Source organism: Amia ocellicauda, chromosome 22 (genome assembly GCF_036373705.1).
Source record: "Amia ocellicauda isolate fAmiCal2 chromosome 22, fAmiCal2.hap1, whole genome shotgun sequence".
Classification (NCBI taxonomy): domain Eukaryota; kingdom Metazoa; phylum Chordata; class Actinopteri; order Amiiformes; family Amiidae; genus Amia; species Amia ocellicauda.
This window is the reverse complement of record NC_089871.1, coordinates 14516434-14544429: the sequence shown is the minus strand read 5'-3', so window position 1 is coordinate 14544429 and position 27996 is coordinate 14516434. Positions and strand designations below refer to the sequence as shown.

Here is a 27996-nt window from a genome sequence, read left to right as displayed (position 1 = left end):
CAATCCACACTTAAGCTTTAAAAGAATCTTATTTTAATAAATCATCAAAAGTACACATATCTACAGAGCTGTAGAGAAATTCCATAAGATTGTAGAAATTACAGTACAATCAACATAGATTTTTTTTTTTTCAGGTTCATGTTATTTACAATTGCTTTCAAAATGTCATTAGAATTTTCTCCCCACATACCCAAGGATCAGCAACAATGAAAAACCAAAATGTGGTGACGACAAAAAAATGTCAATGATGTGACATAATCCAAATAAAAACACTTCAGCAAAAATAAAAAATAAAGTCAGATTAAAAACAAAAAACAAGCTTCATGTTAAAGGTTTTAGACCGAAGGATTATTGAAGTAAACTCTGGTATAGCACCTCTATAAAAGCCATGTAATAAAGCAAAGTATCCTTCCTGGCAATGGGTGTTCAGTTTGATACAATTTTAAGGGGGTATGGCTATTGTAACAGCTTCTAATAAAGCACAGTATTTTCTCTGATCACCCTCTCCATCAGAGCTTCCAATACTTTCCGCTGCAGATGTTACTTTCAGATAACTACACATTTCATTTATTGCAATTCACACCAAATCCTCCTACTCGAGATGCTCCTTTCCAAGAGACCGTTTTCAAAACATTTTTTAATAATGTATCATTAAGTCTATTGTTTCGAATTGTATATGCAGAGAAGAGGCTTTTCCTTTTCCTTTTAAGTTCCTCCTTGGCTTAAAAGGTAAATGCAAAAGGAAATAAACTGAGAACAGTGCCACTGAAACCCATGTGAAGAAATCAAAAGTATATACAAATGGAAGAAAAGAAAACTCACAGGACCAGAAAGATGAAGGTGCAGAAGGGAATGTTTTTCTTTTTTTGTTGTTTTTACAACAGATGTGGTACTTTCCACATCACAATATAAAGCTTCTACAGGTTGAATTTTTATTATTTTTACAAAAATGCAGGCTTTCTATTATTCAGTTGATGCATAGTTATAAGGAGCAAGAAATGTCAAGTATCAGGTAATTTAAGATAGGTTACATTAGTTTTACCACAAGGTGATTAACAAGTATATATATATATATATATATATATATATATATATATATATATATATATATATATATATATATATAAAAAAAAAAAAAGCAATGGCGCAAACCTGGAACTGGACTAAATGCAGCAGCAGACAGAGACCTGCTGAAACAAACCATCCAGTTTGTATTTTAATATCCCTTCCCCTTTCTGGATAGAAATCTTCAAACAAATCTGTATTTAGGTTTCTGTTACCAAGATTACTTTGCTGGTGTAATTTTAGGAGTGTAACGTAAGCCTTTTTGACAAACTGAGGTAAAGGCAAAACTGGAATTTCTGGAGCAAGGAAATCTTAAAATGTCCCCTTTGAATACCAGTCCAGAAATGTCTAGTTTTACAGGACACATTTTAGTAAATTAGTAAGAGACAAAATGGGCAGACATCATAGGGGCACTTTTATACTTTGTATAATAACACCACCAAATTATGATAGAAGAGGTACCAAGGTATTTAACCTTTAACAAAAAAAAAAAAAAAAAAAAAAGTAACTGTGCTCAAGGTTATGGTCAATACATTCTACCAGGTCTGGCAGATTTGTTGACCATGGACAACCCTGATGAGACATCTCTCTCACATTCTCAGCCTACTCATTCCAGGTGGTTCATTCAGACTTGACCATAGATTCACAAAATAAAGATACACCACACACCACCATAAACCACGCCAAAACCTTTATCACATAGGAGTGTTAACGCATGAAGCAGAGGGTTTGAAAAGGGATGTGTCCCATGCACCTACAGTGCCACCTACAGCTTAGAAAAGGTAAATCAAACTAATTTTGGTGCCAATCATTTGCCAACACTCATCTTTTTCTCCATTCCCGTACAGCTCTCTCCATGCCACCTGTCCACCCACTTTCTCAAAGGAAATGTATAGGTTTTGGTTTGAAATGCCTTCCTTGGAAGTAATGCCCGGTTAAGCACCCACCCCACACCAAAATGTGACTTTAGTACAGCGCCACCCTCAGGTCTAAAGAAAACCCATGCATATGACACAGAAAGCAGTCAGTCAATGACAGTCCAATAAATACAGGGATTCAAACTAACCATTGTAGCACTGAAGCAAAACTGGATATAAACAAAACTATTACATGATTTCATTCAAGGCAGACAGAAAAACTGGTAACAGACTGAAATGTATGAATAAAATAAAACCTCAACATGTCCACAGCACCAGTAGAAGAGGCATGGGTTAATTACTAAAACTACTGAATACAATTACAAGAAGCTACTTTATCAAGTTTTGAGTGACGTTTTTCTGTGGAAATCTGTTAAATTGCAGAAGTGGAGAAAAGTCAAGAAGGTTAGCCTTTGTGATGCTTTCTACAAGACTGAAATACAGAGGTCTCCAGAATGTTGATTGTATATATACACATTTCCATAGAAAATGTGACCCTTTGTAAAATGGCGGGAATCCTATAAAAATACATAGGAAAAAAAAAAAAAAAACCTTCAGGCATGGTTTCATATGGGGAGTTATATATATTATACATTACACATAAATGTGATATCCTGCATATTACTGGCAGTAAGTGGGAGAAGTAAGCTTAAATAACACCACCTTGGGTAAGAAACACTTAATTTAAAACTTTGTTCTTGTAATGTAATAATCATAAGTCATAATAAAAGTCTTAAACCAATTTGTTCAACATAGGCTCCAACATCAGCTAGTTATACGACTTCCAGAACTGGTAAATGCTTAGAGAACGTCACCCTACCACACAGAGATGAGAACAAGCAAGAAGAATCTTTAAGACCATTTAAAAGACCATCAGCCCCCAGCGGTCGGGGTTTAAGCTCTGTCCCATCACCAAGACCGTTCCAACAGTCAAAGACAAGCAAGGTTCATTCTGAAACAGTACCCTTTCTTAAAATATATCATTTTTATTGATCTCATATCATTAAATAAAGCAGACTTTGGCCTTCTACCTCCCAGACAGTTTTAATTTGTATAATTTTATTAGTTTTGTTTCTGTTCTGAAAGGTTCTTCCATTTACAATACACTCTCTGGCTTTTTATAGCTGCTTTGGTGGTGCCACAAATTCGATTGAATCTTTGCATCAGTGGAGTAAGAAAATCAGGGCACACATTGATATAAGGGGACAAAAAAGAACAATATAAATGAACCAAAAAGAACTAGCACAGTCAGAATAGAATGCATCAAATATGGGATGTACAATTCATTTTCAGACTAGTGGTTTTCAATATATTCAATGTATCAACTACATAAAACAAATTCTCTTACACTTTCAAAACACTTGGCCCCCGAGTACATACAACACATAGTAGCTCAAGTGCGGAACAGACGGGGGGGAGGGTAATAACATTGTGCAAGCATGAAAGGCAAGGAAAATGTTCTTTTGATATTTACATTATTTGGGAAATAAATTTACTATAATGTGGTCTTCTACCAAGGTGTTGGAATGTCAAGTACAGATCTGCAAGCAGAAACATCGATAGCAATAAAATAAACAATATTTCTCTCAACCAAAAGCCATTTTGATGTTACTCTGGATGTGTAAGGACATTCTTTGGGGTTCACTTCACTTCGACAGGCCTGTGCAGTGATTCAGCAATACCGAACACTTAATATAACGTGGCAGTCAGCTCTGGGAATACTGAAAAGATAAGCTTTCATATTTTTTTAATTTATTTTTTTTAAAAGCACTTTACCATGTTTAATAAATTAAAGAACTTCGGACTAGAAATGCGATTTTTTGTTTATTAGTTTAGTTTCTGAGTATTGCGTTTTTCAGAAACTCAAAGCAGTTGTGGGGTTGCACTGCAGGGGAAAGATCATTTTCAAGGGAGGAGCACAATTTACAATGAATGTTAACTGGAGAGAAAAGTCTCATTATAAATCAAAGCTCTACCTTGATTTACCCTACAATTGTGTACAGAATAGGCAGATAGGAGAGAGAAAAAAGAAAAAGAAACCTTTGATACCACAAACACCTTAAATTAAAAAATGGAATGTAAACTGGCTCTGAAAGAAGACATTTTCAAGTAAGTGGCTGGGTATACTTTTTTGTTTTTCATATTCATGTGCAAAAGGGGTGGGTCGGGATGAAGCGTAGAACTTGGTATTTGTTAGAAATCATTTTTTATTTTGTAGGAATGCATTTAAACCCCTGGTTTAAGTAAGAATTGGTGGGATATATGAGGTAACTTGTGATATAAATTTTAATTAAATGCCACTTACTGCTGACCTGTGGCTTGAAATGACAGATTCTGCGATTTTATATTACAGAGATGCACAACTGCCCTTTCCCAACCCAATGCAATGGCCCAACAGTCTGCACAGAACCCTCACTGTTTTAAAAACACAGAGCTGGCAGCTTTAGGACTGGAAGTGCTTTAAGATTACTTTAAAATCAAAGACTGACAACTGCATACATATCAAAGCTGTTAATCTACAGTTTAATTTCAGCAATGTAAGGCTGGTGGCCTTCATATTGGGCAGGCCATTCTTAAAATAGGCATCTGGGCAAATCAAATCAGAGCTGAAGACCTAAGAATTGCAGCACCTTAAAACACTCATCATCATTCCATCCAAAGGAACCTCCTCACCTTTTCAGCCCATCTTTAATTGTGTGCCACATACCCCTGGCCTTACAACTCACTTTGGATGTGGCATGTATTTGTGAAAACCCAAATAATTAGTAGACAGATTGTAGGCCTTAACCTTGGTCGGTTTAGCCACACAGAAAATGGCAAAAAGGGTCAAGGGTCATGCAGTCTAGACTAAAAAGTGCTACATGTTCTAGAATGTTGGAATACCTGATTCTAGAAGACCATTAAGAAGCCAAAAAAAAAAAAAAAAAGGTCATCTATAAATATTATCTATACTTCAGGTTTTGGAAGATTCCTTCTCCACCCCTACCCCCATCGTACAAAAACAAAAGTAAAAACAGTTTTGAGTATCACCTAGAAGAAAAGAAGAAGGGGCATAATCTCTTACAGCTGTCTGCTGTGGAGAGGGGCAGAACAGCTCACGGTGCGGAGAGGAGGAGATCAGGACAGAGAAAGAGGAAATCGAGAAGGGGAGAGAGAGAGAGAGTGCTCTGAGCAAGCACAGTCCAGTTCAGTCCAGCCGCCGGGTGGACAGTAAGGCCATGGTCCTCACAGAAGGACACAGCGGAAAAAACTGCTCTTCTTCTGCTGCTCTGTGGTGATCTTCACCCCCTGACTGCTGCCCTGAGGGCTGTTCCCCTCCTGAACACACAAACAGATCAAATCAATACCAAACACAAAAGGCTGAACACTTTTTGCAAACTGAACACATTGTTATTGTCTCATAGGAGATTCATTACTGCTTTTAAAATATGCGATTGCTGCTGGAATCAGTGATAAAAGCTAGTCCAAGGTTCTACAATACTTCCAGATTACTGTTTGCTTAGTGGTTGTAGGCAAGCAAAGGCAACAGAAATCAGGACGTTGTTAATGTGTGGCACAATGCAGCAATAAACAAAAGGCCAACACCTAACAACGGGTAGAGGCAATTAACATTTCAAATCCCATTTTCCATCCCCGTTTAACTTGCGTTAGGCCTCTTTTTTTTGCCACACTTAGGGTTGAAACCTGTACTTCAAACAATGACTTTGGTGGAAAGTACTCTTACCAATTTCTTGTCCATTTTTGCTTTGATATCCCTGGCAAGCGTCAAAAAAGCCTAAAAATAAATGTTAAAATATGTTAAGGACATTCGGTGGTGGTGACAATTTTTATTTTACTGTATCAGGGTGCGTTGGTAACATTTCTTGGTGTGGGCAAGTGTCCTAGTTTAATCCTTAAAGAAGTGTTTTGAAATGTTAATAAAAGGCAAATGTATTTATAAAAAAAGGGAAACTAATTTAAAACTTTGGTTTTGGGCTGAATCTTTACAACTTTGTGCACTGACATCCCAATCTGTACATGCCAAACTGCCATGGGCAACCTATATCACATATTAAATATCCAAAAGCTGTACTCACATTCTCCACATTGATATTGGCCTTTGCACTGGTCTCCATGAATTTAATACCATACTCCAACGCCAGCTGAGAGAAGAAGGAAATTAACTACGCATTAATGAAGTGCAACAAACTAGTGACAAGTAATAATTATCACCTCTGAAAATGGCCTGTCTCCAGGTCCCTGAAGTAATGCTCATGAAAGACATTATATTCTGCTGATAGAAATTCAAAAGCCTCTCAAGTTCCCACTATGAGTTTGAACAGCAATAAACCTGGATTATGTCAAGTAAATTCAGACCTTATATATTTGTTTCTATGACTTGTTCTACACAGTTGAAATACAGTCCATTACCTTTTAAAATACTGAACAACTCCACTGAAAAGACTATTTGATCACACACTGCTAAAATATGATAAAAAAAAAACTGACTATGGGCACTTTCACACAGAGTTCACTACGTTTGGTTTGTTTCACACCAAGAAAATTGAATCAAGCTTAAATTTCTTGAAAGAGGATTGCGTATTTCAGTGGAAAACACTTTCTTTTCAGAGGAGATTGATCAGCAACATCTGAAGAATATTAGAATGTGTGAACTAAGGCAGCGATCACAGAGCCGCGCCTTTAACACTAGAAGCGCGAGCCTGTCAATATGACCGTTTTGGTTATTAAAATTTGAATTACTCAGTGTTCCTAAATACACTGCGCATACCCGTTGCTGTCGAAATCCAGTGTGAGGTACAAGCTCATGCAGGGAAAGTGCAGAAACGTGTACTGTGTGGACTGTACCGAGCTGTCAGGTATACAGGATAAAAATTTAAATATATTAAGTAAATTGATTCTTGAAATACAAAGCTACAGTGAATACAAGCACCGTATTTACACGATGTTGAAAATGTTTACTGTAGTGTACAATTATGTTTTGATAAATGCAATAGTAATTTTTGAACTATAAAATATTGCTTTTGCATTGCAAATTGCAATATTTACGTTTACACTTGTTTCATTCTCTTATTGTATGCTGTTTTTGAGCTTTCTGCTTATTGTAGGCTATATAGTTCATGTTTTGACTGCAGTGTGCACGTTTAGAAAAAAAAAAAAGTGTTATTTATAGCAATAATTTTAATGCTTTATGATCACATTTGTGCTATGTAAATGTTGGATTTGAAGTTCATGAATAAAATTTATGAGTTTTATACGATGGTTTGCCTTTGATTGTCATATCACAGCTGTTAAAGAGCTATCGGTTATAATGACCGGCTATGGCGCTTGAAGGTAGTTCGAAATGTTGGCACTTCTAGTATTAACAAAGTTGATACATCAACCACAGACAATCAATCAGGTGATTATGAAAATCTTTCCTTTTGTAGTTGTCTTTAGGGCTTCAACGAATTACAAGGTTGGGCTTTTCCTTTTTGTTCAAGTCTGTCACTTCCACAGTTTGGTTCTTTGTGGATTGCATCTTGAACTGAACCAGAATCAGTTTACTTTCATATTATGAACAAATTGCTGGAGCATTCACAAACGTACAGAATTTGCTTTCAAATGCACCAAGACCACTTTTTTCTAGTGGTCTATGCCAGTCTGGTTCGATCCACAACCTGGTGGGATTCGTCACTGCCAGAGGTTTCATATACAGCTTCTAACAAACCGAACTGAACCGCATCAAACTGCAGGTGTGGAAAAGCCCCTATGATTTAAACTCTTCCAAAGACACAAAAGTTAGACTTTGGTCATTGATCCTCGACTTCACCTTCTCTCCCCGATCTTTGGAAACCTGTCTCTTCTCATTGACGTCGCACTTGTTACCCAGGACCATCTTCTCAACATCAGCTGATGCATGCTGCAACACAAATCAGCATAACATCATAAATCATTGGAGAGGATTTCTCCCTTTTGTCTTGTTCATTGATGTCCATATGGTGACAAACGAAATGTGTAGGGATGGGAAAATCAGTACTTAAGTTTATTCATACTGAAGGAAAAGTACAGAGACGGACAAACGGAGCAATGAACTCCATTAAGACCCATGAACACATTTTGCAACTCAAGGCAAGGTCTAAAACCTCAGAGCATACCTCCTCTATGTTCCTTATCCAGTTCTTGATGTTGTCAAAGGATTTCTCATTGGTGATGTCATATACTAACATGATTCCCTAGAATTAAGAAAGAATAAGACAAATACAGACAATTTGATTGCACCTCTACACACAACCACTTTACAAACGATCATGAACAGTCCAGACCCAACCCAAGTGGAGGTTACTGCTGAAGCAAGCATTCAATTTGTCCCTTTTAATAAAGCAGTAAACAATTATGGACTTCATTGGCTATTCCACAGTAAAAACCTGATATGCAAGTCACATTTAAGCATTTCATTCCCCAGAACACTAATACAGAAGACAGAATCCTTCAGATTAACATGCTGAAAATCTGAATACATGAGCTTCAGTAACGGAGCAAGAATATAAAACAAAGCGAAACAGGTGTATGCCATTCAGACAAAGGGAATAACTCACACCCCCAAGGAATGCAAGCCTTAATTGAGTTTAATTGGTTACTTCTCGTTTTCATGGGTAGCATAAAGGGAAAGGCATCCTCACAAATAGGTTATGGAAAGCTTGTTCCGAGGAAAACATTGTCACCCACCATAGCACCTCTGTAGTATGCCGTTGTGATTGTTCGAAACCGCTCCTGGCCCGCCGTGTCCCTGCCAAACAAAGCAAAGCGGATTAACATAGGCAAGATGGCATCAACAAGGCTCAACACTGCTATCTACCAGCAGAAAACAAGAGAAGTGTGGCCCAACAAAGTAAAAATCATAACAGCTATATTTTATATATTCTTAAAGCATCCCTAGTCACATTGAGCAGCTAATTCTTGTTTCAGTCATAGGAAAGTGGCAGTCTGTCTTAGTAGTCAATACCACACCTATTTATATATTTTTGCGAATGATTTTGGTCCATGCTTACATAAGGTTCTTGAGCTTGTGCCTCTACAACAATAGTCATTGTATGTGTATGCAAATGTATCTCGTTATAAAACCAAAGGGCAAGAAGAGGGCACTGAAATGACACTAAATACAAAACTGAGGGCCCAGCTCTTTCAAGAAGCAGTCATATTTGCACACCATTGCAATGCCACACAATGCCCAGGTTACACATCAACTATCTGTTTAAACATCTCCACCATGCATCAGGCCATGCCACCAGATACTGCAAAGGGTGTGCCCACTTTGAACATGGCATGGTGATATTCATCTCTCTGAACGGAGGTTGGTTTTTGTTTTGTTTGTTTTGGTTCAAATATGGCAGGGTTCAGCATTATACTGTGACTGGGGCGAACTAAAAGCATTTCCACATGCAGTCCACACTTCTGTGTGGAGTTCTAAGCGCAGGGAAAAAAGCAGGTGTATTGCAAAGGAGTCCAATTACAATCCAGCCACATCACATAACCCTTAACCCAGTCCTTATCTGCTCACACTTCCTGTACTTCGATCTTACGCAGATCTGAATTCTTTACAATAATTTGCAATACTTCATCACTGCTTAGGGAGACAAGTCAATGTCATAAGATCACAATGTTCAACAAAGCCCCCAGTCCAGCACTTACATACGCAGACAGACAGCCACTCACAACTTACCATATCTGTAGCTTAATCTTTTTTCCATCTAGCTCTATTGTTCTAATTTTAAAGTCAATACCTGGAAGAGAATAAAAAATATACATTACCAATAATAATTTACACAAAACAAATTTTGGATAAGAAAATAAGCAAATACACAATCGTTTCTGTACACAGCAGAGTAACCGTGAAATTAAAACAAAATGCACAAGGTTGGCATGTAACTGCTCCAGTCTTCGTCCTCCCCCACAATTTTTGCCAACATCTTTCCGCCTCTCATCCCTGTTCCTATACAGACCCTGTCTTGTTTCCCCTCACAGCTGCACTTTTAGCGATCCATGCAGGACTGTAGCAGATGTTGTACTTCCTTATACCTCTCACAGCTGCTGTTCTTATTAATGGACAATCGGCAGTCACCACAGTACCCCCCCCACCCCACACACATCTACAGATATGCACTTCATGAACTGTGCTATTATTTTCCATAGAAGTTCATTTTGTCCTTGTCCATACCTAACCCACACTTTCTGTAGTTTTAGTAGCCTGAATCACAGCTCATCTGCAGACTGTGAATTCACATTAGGAGATCTAGGCTACCAACTGAGTATGCTTCTATGATCGCCACAAACCCAACAGGACTACTGTCCAAGTGGCAGCCCATTGTTGTATATGGTGCGGTTACTCCACGTTTGCTGGTGAAGTGTGTGCCATATTTACTATGGTGTGTAATGAGAACCAACATCATACAGTTACATTTTTGAAGGTACTGAAACCCACTGATAAAAAAAAAAATCCCTCTTTACATACAATTATTAATATCTAGTGCTGCTACAGGAGAAACTTCCTGTAAGAATATAAAATCTCCTGCTGTATGGGAGGCAAATTGCTTTCAATGCAAAACAAAGATGTGCAGTACCTTACATTTCATTCTTCTATTGCTCATGCATCCAACACAGGTTTATATTGAAAAGTAATAACTATAGCATTCTAATTGCTAAACCAGACTCGGATAGAAGGAACGATGCTCAGTGAAAGGCTAAGAGGATGTTGCCCGGCAACAACACACAAACGCAAGACTCCCTTTAACACTTTGCTTTCTGGACTCGGGTACACGTCTGCGCACTGCTTTACAGGACCAAACGACACTGCTAACACAATATTATGACTGGTGTAAATAAGAGTACTCTTTTCCCAGAGGTTACTTATTGAACAGCTGGATTTGAACTACAGAATGCAAACTGTTTTACTCCACCCATCTCTGGGTTGTTACCAAACCAGATGGTTGGCATGTTTACAATGTTATTCCTCTAGCCTTAGGGTCAGAGTAAATATGACACAACTGTGGAAGAAGCAGAGCAAAATGCATGACATCACCTGCCTTTGTTTCAAGTATGTTCTGAAAATATTTTATTTGTTTACATCAGAAACCACGGTCTTGCAAAGCATTTTTCTTTTGTAATTCCAAGAAAGATTTTGCAATACTCTGCCAAACCAATGAAGAATGCATATGAATTGAAGAGGGTAAATGTAAGTGGGGAAGCTAAACCCAGGTGAAGTGGACCAAAAAGGAGTCTGTACAAAAACAAATCGTATTTTGATAGATTTATACTTTCTTCTGTAAGCAGGTAGCCTATTACTAGCTTAGCAAAGATAAAACAGTTCTACTTTCTGTAAAGTTTGATTTGTATCTGCATTTCTTAACGAGTGCGGTGTTATGCTCATAGAAAGGAAGTTCGGTTTACACTCCTCCATGATTCAAAATCCTCATCAGTTCTGTTGCAGACTGCAGCAGCAAGAGAAGAAAAAAGAAACGAATACAAATAACTCCGGACAATGCATTTGTGTTGGGTTTGCTGTAGGTTCTGACAAGTTCCTCTTTGTGGGGGCAGACATTGACGTTTAAGCGATCAAAGCAAGTGGGTTTTATTATAGTGCAGCATCCTAATGGCCCTCAGGGGCCTGCACTGGCACACAGCTTCACACGGTTTCTGCACCACAAGCAGCCCAATCCTGACAGCTCAGATGTCAGGCAAGCACAGGTTTACCACCAGATTAACTCCAGTTCAAAGTATATGCTGGACCTCCAGGTGCATTCAAAGGGTGTATAAATTCAAAGAATGGATTTCAGTTCGGTCTGGCTTTTGCACATGGTGTTAAAACACGAGGCTTCAACAGGAACCTAAACCTAAAAGACATGCTCAGATCAAATGTCTCCGTTGGGTAATGTGGTTAAATACAAAACAGAAGTAGCGGAGAATCTATGCCGAGGCCTATATCCAAGGATGATTGCTCGTTTTTGCTTTGAATGCTGATGCAGGCAGAGAAGACCAATGTATTTAAATATAAAAAGCAGTCGGCACTGATAAAAAAATAAGAAAAAGGCAGAGATAGGAAGCACAAGCCCTGGTGAAGTTGCGTTTCCGCAGCCTGCAATTTGCACCGCCACCACCGGCCGCTGTTAAAAACGAAACCGGATAGAAACTTCACAGCACTTCCTATGAAGTTCACTCCGACAAAACTTTTTTGGGGGGTCGTTTGGGGTTTTAGCGGAGGTATCGCCTTGCAAAATACGAGCTCAAGAGACCACATATAAAGAGGGCACGGCGATGTGGGGCTCTTTAATCCGCTGAAAGTGCACACATGCATACAGTAGGGCTGAGTCTACACCACGGGGTCACTGCACAAGGAAATAGCAAGACCTTTGTGCCCCATCATAACAGATTTCCATCGAAACCAGTCTAACCAAGACCAGGGCATATACGACGCCTGGCTACGTACGACGCCTCTATGTTTACCCGGCATGCCACACTGCACAGTATTACTACAGTTTCCCTTTAACTCCTGCTATAGCAGTGTTTTATCTTCAGGACTGCTGCCTATACAGAACTGGTTACATTAGCTGGGATGTCTGGGCGCAGTAAGCTACAGCCCCCCCCTAACTCTCCCTCGCCCGGCACAGCAAAGCACAAGCCCCCCACCTACCTATAGTGGAGATAAACGTGGAGTTAAAGGCATCTTCGGAGAATCTGAACAACACACAAGTCTTCCCGACTCCCGAGTCCCCGATTAATAGTAGTTTAAACAAGTAATCGTAAGTCTTCGCCATATTACTCGCTAGTGCGGAAATCCCGCCCGGTACTCGCCAATAGCTGCGTAGAAGCACCAATCCCGGCGAGAGTGGGCTCTGATTGGCCAGAGGGCACGTCCATCTCGGCGCGGACCGTCCCCGTCGTCGTGGCTCCGGAAGTCCAGTGTGGCTGGCGTCAATCAAACCAAAGGGAAATTCTGATTGGGTAGCCGGTCAGCCTGCCCAACCCCCTTTAGAGACGTCAGAAATGGGTGGTAGTGACAAAGATTAAGTAACAGTAGGTTTTGTTGAAAAGCGAAAGGTTATCAATTTTACTCAGAGTTTGGTTGTTTTGTACCTATAATGTGGTGTGAATAGTTGACATGGAGTTATGTCCTGTCCTTCTCATCTTTTATTGTCTAATTGCTTGTAATTAAATCAACTCTTAACCGCTATTGTACTTTCTGGGTTACTTCTTCTATTGCACTTCTTCTGTCTTGTAGAATGAGCATCTGGAGCTTTGAGATGATGCATATGGCATGAATAAAATAAATAATAATACACAAAATGAAATAAAAAAACTGCTTACATGTCTCATTCAATTTCCCTTTCATAATGAAACTGATGGAGGAACACAATACCCCTTCCCTTTAGTATCTTGACCTAAGTTAACCTTAAGAGCAGTGATGCACAACCTTTATTAATGCATTTTCTAAGCCTTTTGGAATTATCCATAAAAGAAGGCCTGGGGAATGTGCTATAATTGATTAGCAAACTGTTAGTTCAATTATGTAATTAAACCCCTAGGTACACCATATCTTGTATTAAATGTGTAATGTACTCAGCCATGGGCCCACATAGCAATACATCTACCCAACTAAAAACAGATATCCAGTATTGTGTTGTAAATTGAGATTGGCAGTTGTAGTCTTATGCGATTTTTTTTTTTAGGTCTATCTATGTTTTTATATGTATTACAGTTCAGCATTACTGAAGACAGTATTTGAACATATACCTATGATCTGTAGTTGTGATGATATGAAATAGATATTTTCAAAGAAATACAAATAAATGCAGAGAGTTTTTTAGGAAAGAAACAAACAGAGAATAAAAAAGTGTACTTTGACATAGAATGTACATTTTTTGTCTGTTAAATTTACAAATACATTGATTAATGTATTGCTTCATGCTATATGCTGTATTTTGTTTAACCATTACACTATGTACCTCTTGTATTGATAGAGATAATTATATGTATAATATTAATTCCTTGTAAATGCATGATGCACTTTGTATCATCATCATCATCATCATCATAATAATAAACAGAACAGGTCCCATTCCACCCCCCCATTCTCTCCTCCTCATTAAATAGAACAAACAAAAAACACACAATATAAATATTCACAAAAACATCCATAGTTTGGAATATGGACAGAATATCCCCCTCGTTTAACACTAACACGCAGGTATCAGTGTGTGGCAGGCCAGATGTCGACACACTGTCCCTCAGGGCGTGGCAGGCAGCCATGTATATAGCAGCTATGGTTCAAGTCCGCTCCTCTTCTCCCAGTATAATGGGGATTTTCTCCTTCCAGAGTTCGAGAGCTTCGATGTGCTGGAGGAGCAGCGGCTGATTCACTTGTGCCTGTCCCCTCTGCTGGGGGAGGACGAAGCAGGCTTGGATATCTCTGTTTGGGGGGCTGTCTCTGAGGATTCCTAAGGTAATGGGTGGGGTTAGGGTACTAGTGTGTGCCAGAACTCTGAAGAAGTGGCAAAACTAATTCTAGCAGATCCCCAGTCACTCACTCAGGACTAGATTTCCAGAGCCCAGATACCAAAGCGAAGTTCCACAATTAACCATTAACCCACCTGCTAAATCACAAATGACACACCGGCACGCCTTGTTAAGCCATCAGGTTTATTTTATAAAAGTTTTTTTCTGATCAAAAAACAAAGCAAAACAAACCATTCTGGTAGTGAGTTGTAACTTGATATCAGATGGTGGGGTGACATTTGGGTTTGCTTTGACAAAGACTGGGCCCCTGCTCAGCTGTAGAACAGTACTTCTCCTTCATAATGGACATACCTCTGACCCCAGCAGATCTTTAAGAAATCATTCGAAAAGAAAACCTAAACAACCAAAAACAATCCCGGTACACACGCAGACACACACAATTATATACATATATATATATAAAACTACATTGATTATTGCTGTTGGTTCAATGATGCAATAACAGATGTGCTCTCCAGTCCAGTTTCATAGGATAAATCCAAATTAAGAGCAGTAAAAAGCTGTTTTAAAATGATAAAGAGAGGAGCAAGTCGAGGGCAGTCACTAAATCAATGACACAGAAAGGGCAGAGCGCCATCACACCCGGGTTCAGAATTGAATCCCAATCAGGGGCAGACTGGCAGCGTCACAGGCCAGGATGCTAGTAAGGACAGGCCACTTTTAGGAAATAATCTCTACACTATTGCAAATTAAAACCACAGTTTACAATAACCACCATAAAATAAAACCAGTAAGAATGTCTGCAACTTCCAGTCTTTTAAACAAAATGTTTTTCTTAGGTATTACACAACATTCATACTTGCTGCCAGAAGTTAGAAATATATATTTTTTATCAAGTATAAATGTGTAATTTAAAATAAGAATAAATACAGTACTCACTTCCAACTGTTGCTACTGCTGCATTAAACCGACTGCTGAGTTGACTGTCATTCAATCCAACTATACCCAAATTCACTGATGGTTGCCGCCCTTGTCTGTCATCTGGATATTCAACGTCCTCAGTCATTATTGAATTATCCCTGCAACAATTACGTCACCTGCTACGCATCTACTTGCTCTTCGCTCTTTGTCTATATACCCCTTTGTGACACTCCTTATTTGCATCTGAGTCTTTACCTTGAGACAGATCCTTAGTGTTCCTGACCGCAGCATTTCTAGGTTCTGGATTGTCGGTCTTGGTTTGCTCGTCTGTGCAAATATAAGTGGGAAACTAAACCCTGGTGAAGTGGGCCACAAAGGCGTCCACACAAAAATAAATCGTATTTTGCTATAGCCTATACACCGATCAGCCATAACATTATGACCACTGACAGGTGAAGTGAATAACACTGATAATCTCGTTATCATGGCACCTGTCAGTGGGTGGGAGATATTAGGCAGCAAGTGAACATTTTGTCCTCAAAGTTGATGTGTTAGAAGCAGGAAAAATGGGCAAGCGTAAGGATCTGAGTGACTTTGACAAGGGACAAATTGTGATGGCTAGACGACTGGGTCACAGCATCTCCAAAACTGCAGCTCTTGTGGGTTGTTCCCAGTCTGCAGTGGTCAGTACCTACCAAAAGTGTCCAAGGAAGGAAAAGCAGTGAACCGGCAACAGGGTCACGGGCGGCCAAGGCTCATTGATGCACGTGGGGAGTGAAGGCTGGCCCGTGTGGTCTGATCCAACAGACGAGCTACTGTAGCTCAAATTGCTGAAACAGTTAATGCTGGTTCTGATAGAAAGGTGTCAGAACACACAGCGCATCGCAGTTTGTTGCGTATGGGGCTGCGTAGCCGCAGACCAGTCAGGGTGCCCATGCTGACCCCTGTCCACTGCTGAAAGCGCCTACAATGGGCACGTGAGCATCAGAACTGGACCACGGAGCAATGGAAGATGGTGGCCTGGTCTGATGAATCACGAGTTCAAGGTGTTGACTTGGCTTCCAAATTCCCCAGATCTCAATCCAATCGAGCATCTGTGGGATGTGCTGGACAAACAAGTCCGATTCATGGAGGCCCCACCCTGCAACTTACACGACTTAAATGATCTGCTGCTATCGTCTTGGTGCCAGATACCACAGCACACCTTCAGAGGTCTAGTGGAGTCCATGCCACGACGGGTCAGGGCTGTTTTGGAACCTACACAATATTAGGCAGGTGGCCATAATGTTATGGCTGATCAGTGTATACTTTCTTCTGTAATACACCTGGTAGAAATCTTGACAGGATCCTGTATGGATTAACAATGGTATCCCCAATTAACCAATTAAGTTCTTAATGTTGCTCATCTCCCCACTATTGTACCCTTATTGCTTTGAAACACTGCATTGCAAGCTTGCATTATGTACTGTACACATTACGGGTACGCAAGATTAACAGATACGTTACCTTAATTAAATAAACATTATACAAATGTAGAAAGTCACTCACCAGATTACTTGTTCACAAAATCCGATCTTGTTTTTGAGCTGGCTTAGATAACCCAGATTGCTGTCTAGTACTGTTAGCCGGCCAATAGTTGATCTGCAAAAGCCCAAAATGTGTTCGTACTGAGGCTCAGCTAACCGGTTGGCTAAGAAAATGACCAAGCCGCCCGAAGGTGAGTCAATCTGCAGAACTGTGCCGCTCTGAAGAGTTGTGCTACTGTGCTGTCCTAGTGGGCTGTGTGCTTGTGTCAATTTGCGTTGTGTGTGTATTTGTTACATGTGTGTTAATTGACTTTCCAGAGCTCCTTCACCGCACAGCAAAGTAAAATCAAAGAGTTGAGCGAGGAGGAGGCTGTAGGCCATCCGCCGAAGCGGCCCAGGTGCCTCTACTCAGCGCTGTCAGTGCAGGGACCCCTGGGCACAAGGACAAGGGGGCAGCCCAGGAGCCTAAGCAGGAGCTGATGATGCACAAGTCCTACCTGCATAACCAGCAGGAGCCGCTGAAGGTGCATCGCAAAGGCTGCAGTTTGATCCTTCTAATTGCATCATGGATGTGGTGACGCAGCTTCTGCAGCAGCTGATGACCTGAGGAACAATACTGGCGGCCTGGTGATGCGTCTGGCCGCGCAGTCGCCGCACAAAGAGATACTCGATGAGAGGCTGACAGACGAGCACAGACGGCCCGAACCCCGGGGTCATCGTGCTCCGGGAGCTGCAGAGGAAAGGCCTGCTGCCCAGAATCCTGTCACTTTACGTGATGTACCGTCCAGACGTGTGTGGTACATGTACATGCTGAATATGGAATATGGTCAAATTAGCGGGAAACTCAGTTTGGTTGTGTAAAAACCCTACACAAAGAACTGCGCGCCAATGTGCGGCGAGCGGAGCCGCAGTGAGGAGGCCGTGCTCCAGCCCGGCCCCCAGTGTGACCCGCCGCGCAGTCTGGCACCAGGACCTCCTTGGTAGAGCTGTCTGCGGCCTTTGTAGTTATTAGCAGCTATTAAACCTTTTGAATATAATTTGTACTACTTACATTGTTAAATGTAATTTATTTTACTGGGCAACAGCACCATTGTTAATAAACCACATGTGTACATGTTGTAAGTGTAATGCACTTTTCAGTTTCACTTTAAATTGTATTAAACGAATCATTGTTGACTACTGACTACACTGTTAAACCTACTTTACAACATTTAGAGTTATTAGTAACACATTGCTTTCAACTTTGGCTCCTAAGTTAGATAGTCCTTTAAGTTAGTTCTGAACTTAAAGAAAAATGCAGGTGGCGTTCTTGTGGCGCAGATGTGCGCAGATGTGCAGAACCCATTGGTGGAGCAGCGCAGCTCCGCGCACAACTGCAGACGCCTGCACAACACCAACGCGACAGCAGTTTCTTTTGAATTGATGAGGAAGGCAGGACAGGCATTTTATCATTTTATCAGCTCGGGTACCGATGTCACACACGCATACATAATATAATAATAAGACAAACTAAGGTAATAATAAGTAATACTCGGGTGGCAAGCACGGCGCCACATACCTTAAACAACTAGAATTGTTCAATCTCTGTGATTCAATACGTGCATGTAGCTGTATAATGCATTACCAATTATAATATTTATAATTATAGTAATTATAACCAGGTTGTATCATTAATTAATGGTGCACCCCCGACCCCCAGTCATTTCATCATATATGGCATCCATTTCCTTTATGTAAGTAAAATAAAGTTTCCTATATTCTTGAAACAGGAAAGGATGACGTATTGTTATTTTGCCCTGCGGAGTAGGCGGGGAAACCCCATGAAATACACGTGTGTGTGCAGTTGACACGCCAGGGGTGTTAGTGTTACTGCACTTTGACAGAGCCTCCACACACCGCAGGACACTGATCAACAGCAAATACAACATGCCGGTAAGTATTTCGATTGAGCACCGATGACCAGTTTTACATCGATTACTTTAAAACACAGAGACGAGTGTGTAACACATCTGAACTATTAGATATGTGTAAATCGAAAGTATTTGTATGTATACTAAATGCTCGACATCATAATGGCTAGTTTCAGTTGTGTGATACACGGGATGGAGAATGGAGATTTATTATGTTTTCAAAATGTTTGCCCGCTCTATCAAGTGCTTGCTGTCACTGATACAAAATATTGACCTGACGAGTCTAGAAAAGTACATAAAGCCTATCTGCGCAACGACGAGTGTTAAAACCTGTATAAACGAAATGAAATCTTAAATTAGGCTAAAGGTTTTGCTTTTTGACAGTTGGGTGCAGTGGCAGCTGTGATGGTGTAATTTATTTATCTTTATTTAGTTTTGTATCACTGTAGAATTGATTTACTGGACTGGGTGATGTTATTCTATTCTATACAAACGCCACAGATTGGTTTAATATCGTTGTATGAAATTGGCTGTCAGTACATGTCCTGACTTGTCCCTGGCGCGCAATCCTGTAATGACCGGCGTTAAGCAGCAGGGGGATCATTTCGCAGTTTATGTTGCAGTCACAGCTGTTACACTGTATTACACTTGGATGTAGTATTCCCCCCATGTAATTGAAATATGTCTTTCAAATCATGAATTGAGGAGTAAAACTAAACGGGGGAGAACATATTGAGGGATATCTTTTGAATTATTAAAAAAACAAAACCAGTAGCAGACTCATAAGTTACAAAATAATGAACTCACTTTTATTTCTGCTGTGTTTCTGGATTGTTTTCACACTGATGACTGAAGTTAGGGGTCGATAACAAATGAAACGTCTGTCGGACTGGGAAACGACCCTCTTTTCTGTTGCAGCTCGCGATGGACCTGATGCACCCCTCCTATGAGGCGGAGAGGAGGAGGCACAAGAAGAAGAGGCTGGTACAGAGTCCCAACTCTTACTTCATGGACGTGAAGTGTCCAGGTGAGACTTTCCCCGGGGGGATTGGTTTTCTAGGGCAGTGGTTCTCAACCCTGGTCCTGGAGGACCCCCTACCCTGCTGTTTTTAATTCAAACCAAGCTCTTATTTACTTAATTGAAACCTAAATGTAATTAATTTCTGAAATCTGTCTTTTAAATATTGTAAACAGTAGGGGATTTAAGTTTAGTATTAAATTGTATAAGGATTTTTTAATTATTATTAGGAAACCAACGTTTTACCTGTTACATAATTGAAAAAGTCAAATGTAAAAAGATTATTTCAATTAAGGGTCCAATTAAGTAATTGAGAGCTCTGTTCAAACAAAAACCAGCAGGATAGGGGTCCACTGTTCTAGGGCTGATTTGTAGTTCATAGCTGTGATGGTGACTTGTACTTCGACAGAAGTCCAGTTTGTATTCCCAAGTACTTTAAATACAAAGCACAGCTCCCAAATAAACCTGGTTCAAAACGTTTAAATGTGAACAAACAATGCAGAAAACGAATAATAATCACAGTCATGATTTACAGTGGGGGAAAAAAGTATTTGATCCCCTGCTGATTTTGTACGTTTGCCCACTGACAAAGAAATGATCAGTCTATTATTTTAATGGTAGGTGTATTTTAACAGTGAGAGACAGAATAACAACAAAAAAATCCAGAAAAACTCATTTCAAAAAAGTTACCAATTGATTTGCATGTTAATGAGGGAAATAAGTATTTGTCCTCTTCGACTTAGTACTTGGTGGCAAAACCCTTGTTGGCAATCACAGAGGTCAGACGTTTCTTGTAGTTGGCCACCAGGTGTGCACACATCTCAGGAGGGATTTTGTCCCACTCCTCTTTGCAGATCCTCTCCAAGTCATTAAGGTTTCGAGGCTGACGTTTGGCAACTCGAACCTTCAGCTCCCTCCACAGATTTTCTATGGGATTAAGGTCTGGAGACTGGCTAGGCCACTCCAGGACCTTAATGTGCTTCTTGAGCCACTCCTTTGTTGCCTTGGCTGTGTGTTTTGGGTCATTGTCATGCTGGAATACCCATCCACGACCCATTTTCAATGCCCTGGCTGAGGGAAGGAGGTTCTCACCCAAGATTTGACGGTACATGGCCCCGTCCATCGTCCCTTTGATGCGGTGCAGTTGTCCTGTCCCCTTAGCAGAAAAACACCCCCAAAGCATAATGTTTCCACCTCCATGTTTGACGGTGGGGATGGTGTTCTTGGGGTCATTCCTCCTCCTCCAAACACGGCGAGTTGAGTTGATGCCAAAGAGCTTGATTTTGGTCTCATCTGACCACAACACTTTCACCCAGTTCTCCTCTGAATCATTCAGATGTTGGCAAACTTCAGACGGGCCTGTACATGTGCTTTCTTGAGCAGGGGGACCTTGCGGGCGCTGCAGGATTTTAGTCCTTCACGGCGTACTGTGTTACCAATTGTTTTCTTGGTGACTATGGTCCCAGCTGCCTTGAGATCATTAACAAGATCCTCCCGTGTAGTTCTGGGCTGATTCCTCACTGTTCTCATGATCATTGAAACTCCACAAGGTGAGATCTTGCATGGAGCCCCAGACCGAGGGAGACTGACAGTTATTTTGTGTTTCTTCCATTTGCGAATAATCGCACCAACTGTTGTCACCTTCTCACCAAGCTGCTTGGCGATGGTCTTGTAGCCCATTCCAGCCTTGTGTAGGTCTACAATCTTGTCCCTGACATCCTTGGACAGCTCTTTGGTCTTGGCCATGGTGGAGAGTTTGGAATCTGATTGATTGATTGCTTCTGTGGACAGGTGTCTTTTATACAGGTAACGAGCTGAGATTAGGAGCACTCCCTTTAAGAGAGTGCTCCTAATCTCAGCTCGTTACCTGTATAAAAGACACCTGGGAGCCAGAAATCTTTCTGATTGATAGGGGATCAAATACTTATTTCCCTCATTAACATGCAAATCAATTTATAACTTTTTTGAAATGCGTTTTTCTGGATTTTTTTGTTGTTATTCTGTCTCTCACTGTTAAAATACACCTACCATTAAAATTATAGACTGATCATTTCTTGTCAGTGGGCAAATGTACAAAAACAGCAGGGGATCAAATACTTTTTTCCCTCACTGTATTGTGTGTGACACTTTTCACAAAATCAGGATTTGTATCCATGCTGTAACTTTCCTGTTCCTGCCCTCTAACACATAGGCTGCTACAGGATCACAACTGTCTTCAGCCACGCGCACAGAGTGGTCCCGTGTGCCGGCTGCTCCTACGTCCTGTGCCAACCCAAAGGAGGGAAGTGCCGCCTCACTGAAGGTAGGAGATATGGGCCCTTATACTGACTTTACCCAGCATCCTCCTCACCAATCCATGACACAATGACCTGTAGCCTCAGAAGAGGCATCGTTCTTAATTACTACGAATCCACCAGCACTCTTCTCTGGCATGCCTTGCTTTCAGTCTAGCTTTAACTCTGTGATTTTAATAGATTTTGGATTGGATTTCTGTCCCCACAGGCTGCTCTTTCAGAAGAAAACAACACTGAGCCATTCTAATCCCACACTTCTACCGGAAGATCTGTCCATTTCTCTGCCTGCGTCTCTACTTGGGGCAGTCGCCACTGGCCAGGCTTGATCGACACAAAGGCGATGATTCAGAAAAGAAAAGGGTGAAAAAATGAATAAAAAGGAAATCAGTGAGTTGGGGAGGTGGTTCTGAATGAAGACTGATTTTACTGCGAATTGTATGGATCTGTGATTGCACTATGCACAAGAACGCACTCCGTAAAATTCTTCTCTCTACAACTTGAAATGCTCCCAAGGCATTTTTGAGTAGTGTCATGGGATTGTTAATGGGGAACATATCTTGCATTTGCACTTTCTGTATCTAAACATCTTAATAAACTTAATAAAGGCTCAGTTTTAAACTCAACTGAATCAGTGTGTCTGTTTTAGGATGAAGTATTAAATGTTGTATAATGTTACAGAAAAGTAAAAGTTGACCTTCAGCAAAGAAAGTGTAACAGGTTTCTATCCCACTTCCAGTACAAGTTACAGTTCTCAGGTTTGTCCGCTAGAGGGCACAAGAGGACCGCTGATACCCTGATAAACCCTAAAGTTTGATAACACCTGAATACTGCAACACAGCAAATAGCTTAAAACACACAATTAAAAAAGGTTTCTTAAATATCCTGAATGTATTTGCCAACTCGTTTCTGGACGGCCACAGTATCTTTCAAGTTTTCATTGAAGCTGAGCTTAAACTACTTAATTATACTAATTAGTTTAATTGGCTCATTTTATAAATTAGACCATTGCTGGACTATATATAAACTTTAGGACTGGAATTAAAAAAAAATACATAAGGGAATATTATTTCTGGTACAACAATGCACTCCTGTTATTTTGATTTTCCCCATGCCACCTTCCCCATAACTCTTAAATATGACTTCACACCTTGTATGCACTTATTAGCCATTACAATGTAGGATGTAGGACTTCTATTTTGTGCTTACTATATATTTTCATATAAACTTGTGTAATTTGGGTCTTGTAATTGCATTATTTTTTTAACTATACTGTTTTATGGCACTTTTGTATCGCCCTGGCTAAGGGTGTCTAAAAATAAATAAATAAATAATAATAATAATAATGTCCCAGGGTCTACATACTGTGTGTTAGATCCTGAATCAACATCATACAACCACCTTGTTTACTTTGGTAATTGAGTAAACATTTTAATAACAATAATACAGGTGAATCATGCATCATGTTTTAATTGTATGTGATACATCAAGAGCAATAATGTAATACATTCTCATGTTTTGCATATTACAGAAATGGAAGAGCTTATTAACAAGGTTGTTGTTAAGGAAGAGCAGAAGACAATGATAAAACATTAGACATCTTTTCACTGAAGATCTTGTCTTTTATCAGCAATATTCTCCAGAGAAGGGATTACAAACAGTTACAAATACACTAAATGTATTAATACACTAATTCAAATGTAATCATATAAGATTAATTGTACAACAATTCATGCAGACCCTAAATTGTTAATTTATTAATTGTACTGTCACATTATGTTTTTAAATTTAGACTGCTAATTTTAACAGAAGTACAGGTCTACAATCCCTAATGCGCAATTCTGAAATACAAAAAACTCTGAAAACCGAAGGTACGTGGTGTCAGTTGTGTCTCAGCGCTCCTAGCAGACACAGTGTGTCAGGTGCTCTCCGATATTGTTTGCTTTTATGTTTGAAGGTTTCTTGAAAAAATATGAATGTGTTTGCATACGGGGTTCTGCCACAGTGCTGGGGTGTTACCGTAATATACAGTACATATAGGCTACTGTACTACCTTTCTGAAATCCGAACAATTCAGAATTCCGAAACACATCTGGCCCCAAGGGTTTCGGATAAGGGATTGTGAACCTGTAGTTCCTCAGCTTAAGTAAAAGTACCCTTGACAATCACATAAATAATTAGCGATGGAGAAGTGCCTGCAACATTGGGCCAACATGCATAATACAGATCACACACACACAGAGGAAACTGATTCACCTGGCATGAGATAAAGACAAACTGTGAAATCATTGCTATCTGAAGAAGTCCTCTTCTCTCTTGCCAGGTGAACCAGTTTCCATAATTTCTTCCCACTTTGCTGATTCATCGACACAAATTACTGCAGCTGTATTTCATTTGCAAATATATTTTTCTATTGTTAGTGTTGTTCCATACCCCTTCCATAAGACACCACTGAATAGTTGTGAATATGAATTTGCACATCACTATTTATTGTGGCTAGAACACATCAGCCTTTAATAACTTGTTGCCATTCATTACTTCGGGTCATTTACGGTGGACAAAGATTTTGCTAAAATCAATGCTTTGGCAAATGTTTTCCCAGAGTCTGAAATACTTTTATGCTGGTATCATGTACTGCAGGTCAGAACATTAAAAACAGACATTTATTGCTATGTGATTAAGGTGGGGGTAGAGGAATGATGGGGGAGGGAGGGTAGGATAGGAGACATGGGGGTAGAGGAATAAAATATATCTATGTTAATATGATCTCATCACAGTGTATTTAAAGTGTAAAAAGGACATGTTGTTCACCATTGTGTCCATCAATATTACAGGCTGTTAACTGAAGGCTGCTAAAAAGTGAATCTGGTGTTAATGGGACATCCAATGGACAGGAATGAAATAGAATTTTTGTTTTACAAACTCAAAGCTTGCACAACTGCAAGTGAAGTTTTAAAGTACAGTTAGAAAATTGTATTAATAAAAAAAAAGATGTATGCATCACTGATTCTAAATCCCGGTCATGGAGCCAACCCCCCCCTTGATGTCTTACCGTATGTGGTCAGTAGGTGGGGTCATTTCTAATACTAAATACAAGTTAGGACAGGAAGTAATTAGGTCTGGAAGTAGAAGAAGATAAATATCGTACTATGATCCACGTACATGTGTTCCCTGCGGACTCTAATATAAAGTTGTTGAACTTTACATTTTCTCCTGTTACTACACAACACCCCCCCCCCCCCCAGTGTTTCTTGTTTAGTTCTAACTGAGCTCTTAATTACTTAATTCAACCTTCAATTGAATTGTTAGTTGTTGCTTTTTTGTTTGTTTTTGGAAGAACAGACCATAGAACACAACAAAAGCAATACCACAAATATTTCGCCCTTTTGTAATTGTCTCCCTCCATTAGCAAATACCCTTGTCCCATCCCAGGAAGGGATATAACTTAATATTGTCTATGCAACTGTAAATTGAATCAAATGCATACATTAAACCATCAACCTTGCCAAACAAAATTAATTCAGTAAATCGTTAGATTAAGTAAATAAGACCTGAACTTGGAAAGAAAACCAGCAGACACTATGGCTCTCCAGGAACTCAGTTTGACACCCCTGGTATATGCAGTATATTTGGCCTGTCATTATTATTTAAAATGTATATAGAGTTTTATCCAAGTGCTTTACATTGAAATGCTATTTAACCAATTAGGGGCTATTTTTTACAAGCCATGTTTTTAATATACAGTGAGGGAAAAAAGTACTTGATCCCCTGCTGATTATGTACGTTTGCCCACTGACAAAGAAATGATTCTATATGATCTATAATTTTAATGGTAGGTGTATTTTAACAGTGAGAGACAGAATAACAGCAAAAAGATCCAGAAAAACGCATTTCAAAAAAGTTATCAATTGATTTGCATGTTAATGAGGGAAATAAGTATTTGACCCCTTCGACTTAGTACTTGGTGGCAAAACCCTTGTTGGCAATCACAGAAGTCAGACGTTTCTTGTAGTTGGCCACCAGGTTTGCACACATCTCAGGAGGGATTTTGTCCCACTCCTCTTTGCAGATCCTCTCCAAGTCATTAAGGTTTCGAGGCTGACGTTTGGCAACTCGAACCTTCAGCTCCCTCCACAGATTTTCTATGGGATTAAGGTCTGGAGACTGGCTAGGCCACTCCAGGACCTTAATGTGCTTCTTCTTGAGCCACTCCATTGTTGCCTTGGCTGTGTGTTTTGGGTCATTGTCATGCTGGAATACCATCCACGACCCATTTTCAATGCCCTGGCCGAGGGAAGGAGGTTCTCACCCAAGATTTGACGGTACATGGCCCCGTCCATCGTCCCTTTGATGCGGTGCAGTTGTCCTGTCCCCTTAGCAGAAAAACACCCCCAAAGCCTAATGTTTCCACCTCCATGTTTGACGGTGGGGATGGTGTTCTTGGGGTCATTCCTCCTCCTCCAAACACGGCGAGTTGAGTTGATGCCAAAGAGCTTGATTTTGGTCTCATCTGACCACAACACTTTCACCCAGGTCTCCTCTGAATCATTCAGATGTTCATTGGCAAACTTCAGACGGGCCCGTACATGTGCTTTCTTGAGCAGGGGGACCTTGCGGGCGATGCAGGATTTCAGTCCTTCACGGCGTAGTGTGTTACCAATTGTTTTCTTGGTGACTATGGTCCCAGCTGCCTTGAGATCATTAACAAGATCCTCCCGTGTAGTTCTGGGCTGATTCCTCACAGTTCTCATGATCATTGAAACTCCACGAGGTGAGATCTTGCATGGAGCCCCAGACCGAGGGAGACTGACAGTTATTTTGTGTTTCTTCCATTTGCGAATAATCGCACCAACTGTTGTCACCTTCTCATCAAGCTGCTTGGCGATGGTCTTGTAGCCCATTCCAGCCTTGTGTAGGTCTACAATCTTGTCCCTGACATCCTTGGACAGCTCTTTGGTCTTGGCCATGGTGGAGAGTTTGGAATCTGATTGATTGATTGCTTCTGTGGACAGGTGTCTTTTATACAGGTCACGAGCTGAGATTAGGAGCAGTCCCTTTAAGAGAGTGCTCCTAATCTCAGCTCGTTACCTGTATAAAAGAAATCTTACTGATTGATAGGGGATCAAATACTTATTTCCCTCATTAACATGCAAATCAATTTATAACTTTATTGAAATGCATTTTTCTGGATTTTTTGTTGTTATTCTGTCTCTCACTGTTAAAATACACCTACCATTAAAATGATATACTGATCATTTCTTTGTCAGTGGGCAAACGTACAAAATCAGCAGGGGATCAAATACTTTTTTCCCTCACTGTATATGTATGTGTACTTTCTATTGTAGTGTGGAGTTTAATATTTAATAGTTTAATATTGCTTGGTAGTGCACATTTTAACTTTTCTTTTATCAATCTTTATCTTACAAACTGTGTAAGTCGCCCTGGATAAGGGCATCTGCTAATAAATAAATACATACATACATACATACATACATACATACATACATACATACATACATGCATAAAGGGAGAGAACTTTCAAGCCACAAGACGTGATTTCTATTAACAGTTCCAAAAGTACCCATCTGTTTGTCAAAAACAAAATCTGGGAAGATATTGGTCAGATGTGGGCTGATTGTGCATGTTGCTTTAATCATGCAGATTCAGACAAACAATTTAATTGAAACAGGGTTCATACACATTTAGAACAAATAAATTCCAGGAATAAAAACAAAACATAAAAATACATTTCCATGACTCACTTACTCTACGTTTTAAGAATTAGTTTATTATTCTATACTGTACTGATGCTTGTTTAAAAAAATAAAGCAACTGCTTTATACAGTATTTACATCACAGTTT

General features: G+C 40.0%; 2 protein-coding genes across 2 annotated transcripts; one reads left to right on the top strand and one right to left on the bottom strand.

Moving 5' to 3' along the window:
• Positions 1-16: 16 nt before the first annotated feature.
• Positions 17-12804, bottom strand: LOC136718427 (ras-related protein Rab-8A). The gene is made up of 8 exons (XM_066696160.1): positions 12646-12804; positions 9682-9742; positions 8688-8748; positions 8117-8194; positions 7792-7881; positions 6059-6124; positions 5707-5757; positions 17-5300 (listed from the first exon to the last, which is right to left on the bottom strand). The coding sequence occupies exons 1-8, from the start codon at positions 12767-12769 to the stop codon at positions 5208-5210; spliced, it is 624 nt and encodes a 207-aa protein (XP_066552257.1). The 5' UTR covers positions 12770-12804; the 3' UTR covers positions 17-5207.
• Positions 12805-18706: 5902 nt separating this feature from the next.
• LOC136718430 (small ribosomal subunit protein eS27-like) lies at positions 18707-22760 on the top strand. The gene is made up of 4 exons (XM_066696161.1): positions 18707-18847; positions 19744-19852; positions 22035-22145; positions 22346-22760. Exons 1-4 carry the CDS (start codon positions 18842-18844, stop codon positions 22372-22374), a joined length of 255 nt encoding a protein of 84 aa, XP_066552258.1. The 5' UTR covers positions 18707-18841; the 3' UTR covers positions 22375-22760.
• The last annotated feature ends 5236 nt before the right edge of the window (positions 22761-27996 follow it).

Bases quoted from the DNA above. Each gene is read 5' to 3' on its own strand.
- LOC136718427 (XM_066696160.1), bottom strand. From the start codon at position 12,769: ATGGCGAAGACTTACGATTACTTGTTTAAACTACTATTAATCGGGGAC. The intron at 6,125-7,791 runs GTGAAGTCGAGG...TTCTTCTCTCAG, and splicing joins CCAAAGATCGGGGAGAGAAG to CTGGCGTTGGAGTATGGTAT. The intron at 5,758-6,058 runs GTGAGTACAGCT...ATTTATTTTTAG, and splicing joins CCAATATCAATGTGGAGAAT to GCTTTTTTGACGCTTGCCAG.
- LOC136718430 (XM_066696161.1), top strand. The intron at 19,853-22,034 runs GTGAGACTTTCC...TCTAACACATAG, and splicing joins CATGGACGTGAAGTGTCCAG to GCTGCTACAGGATCACAACT. The intron at 22,146-22,345 runs GTAGGAGATATG...CTGTCCCCACAG, and splicing joins GAAGTGCCGCCTCACTGAAG to GCTGCTCTTTCAGAAGAAAA.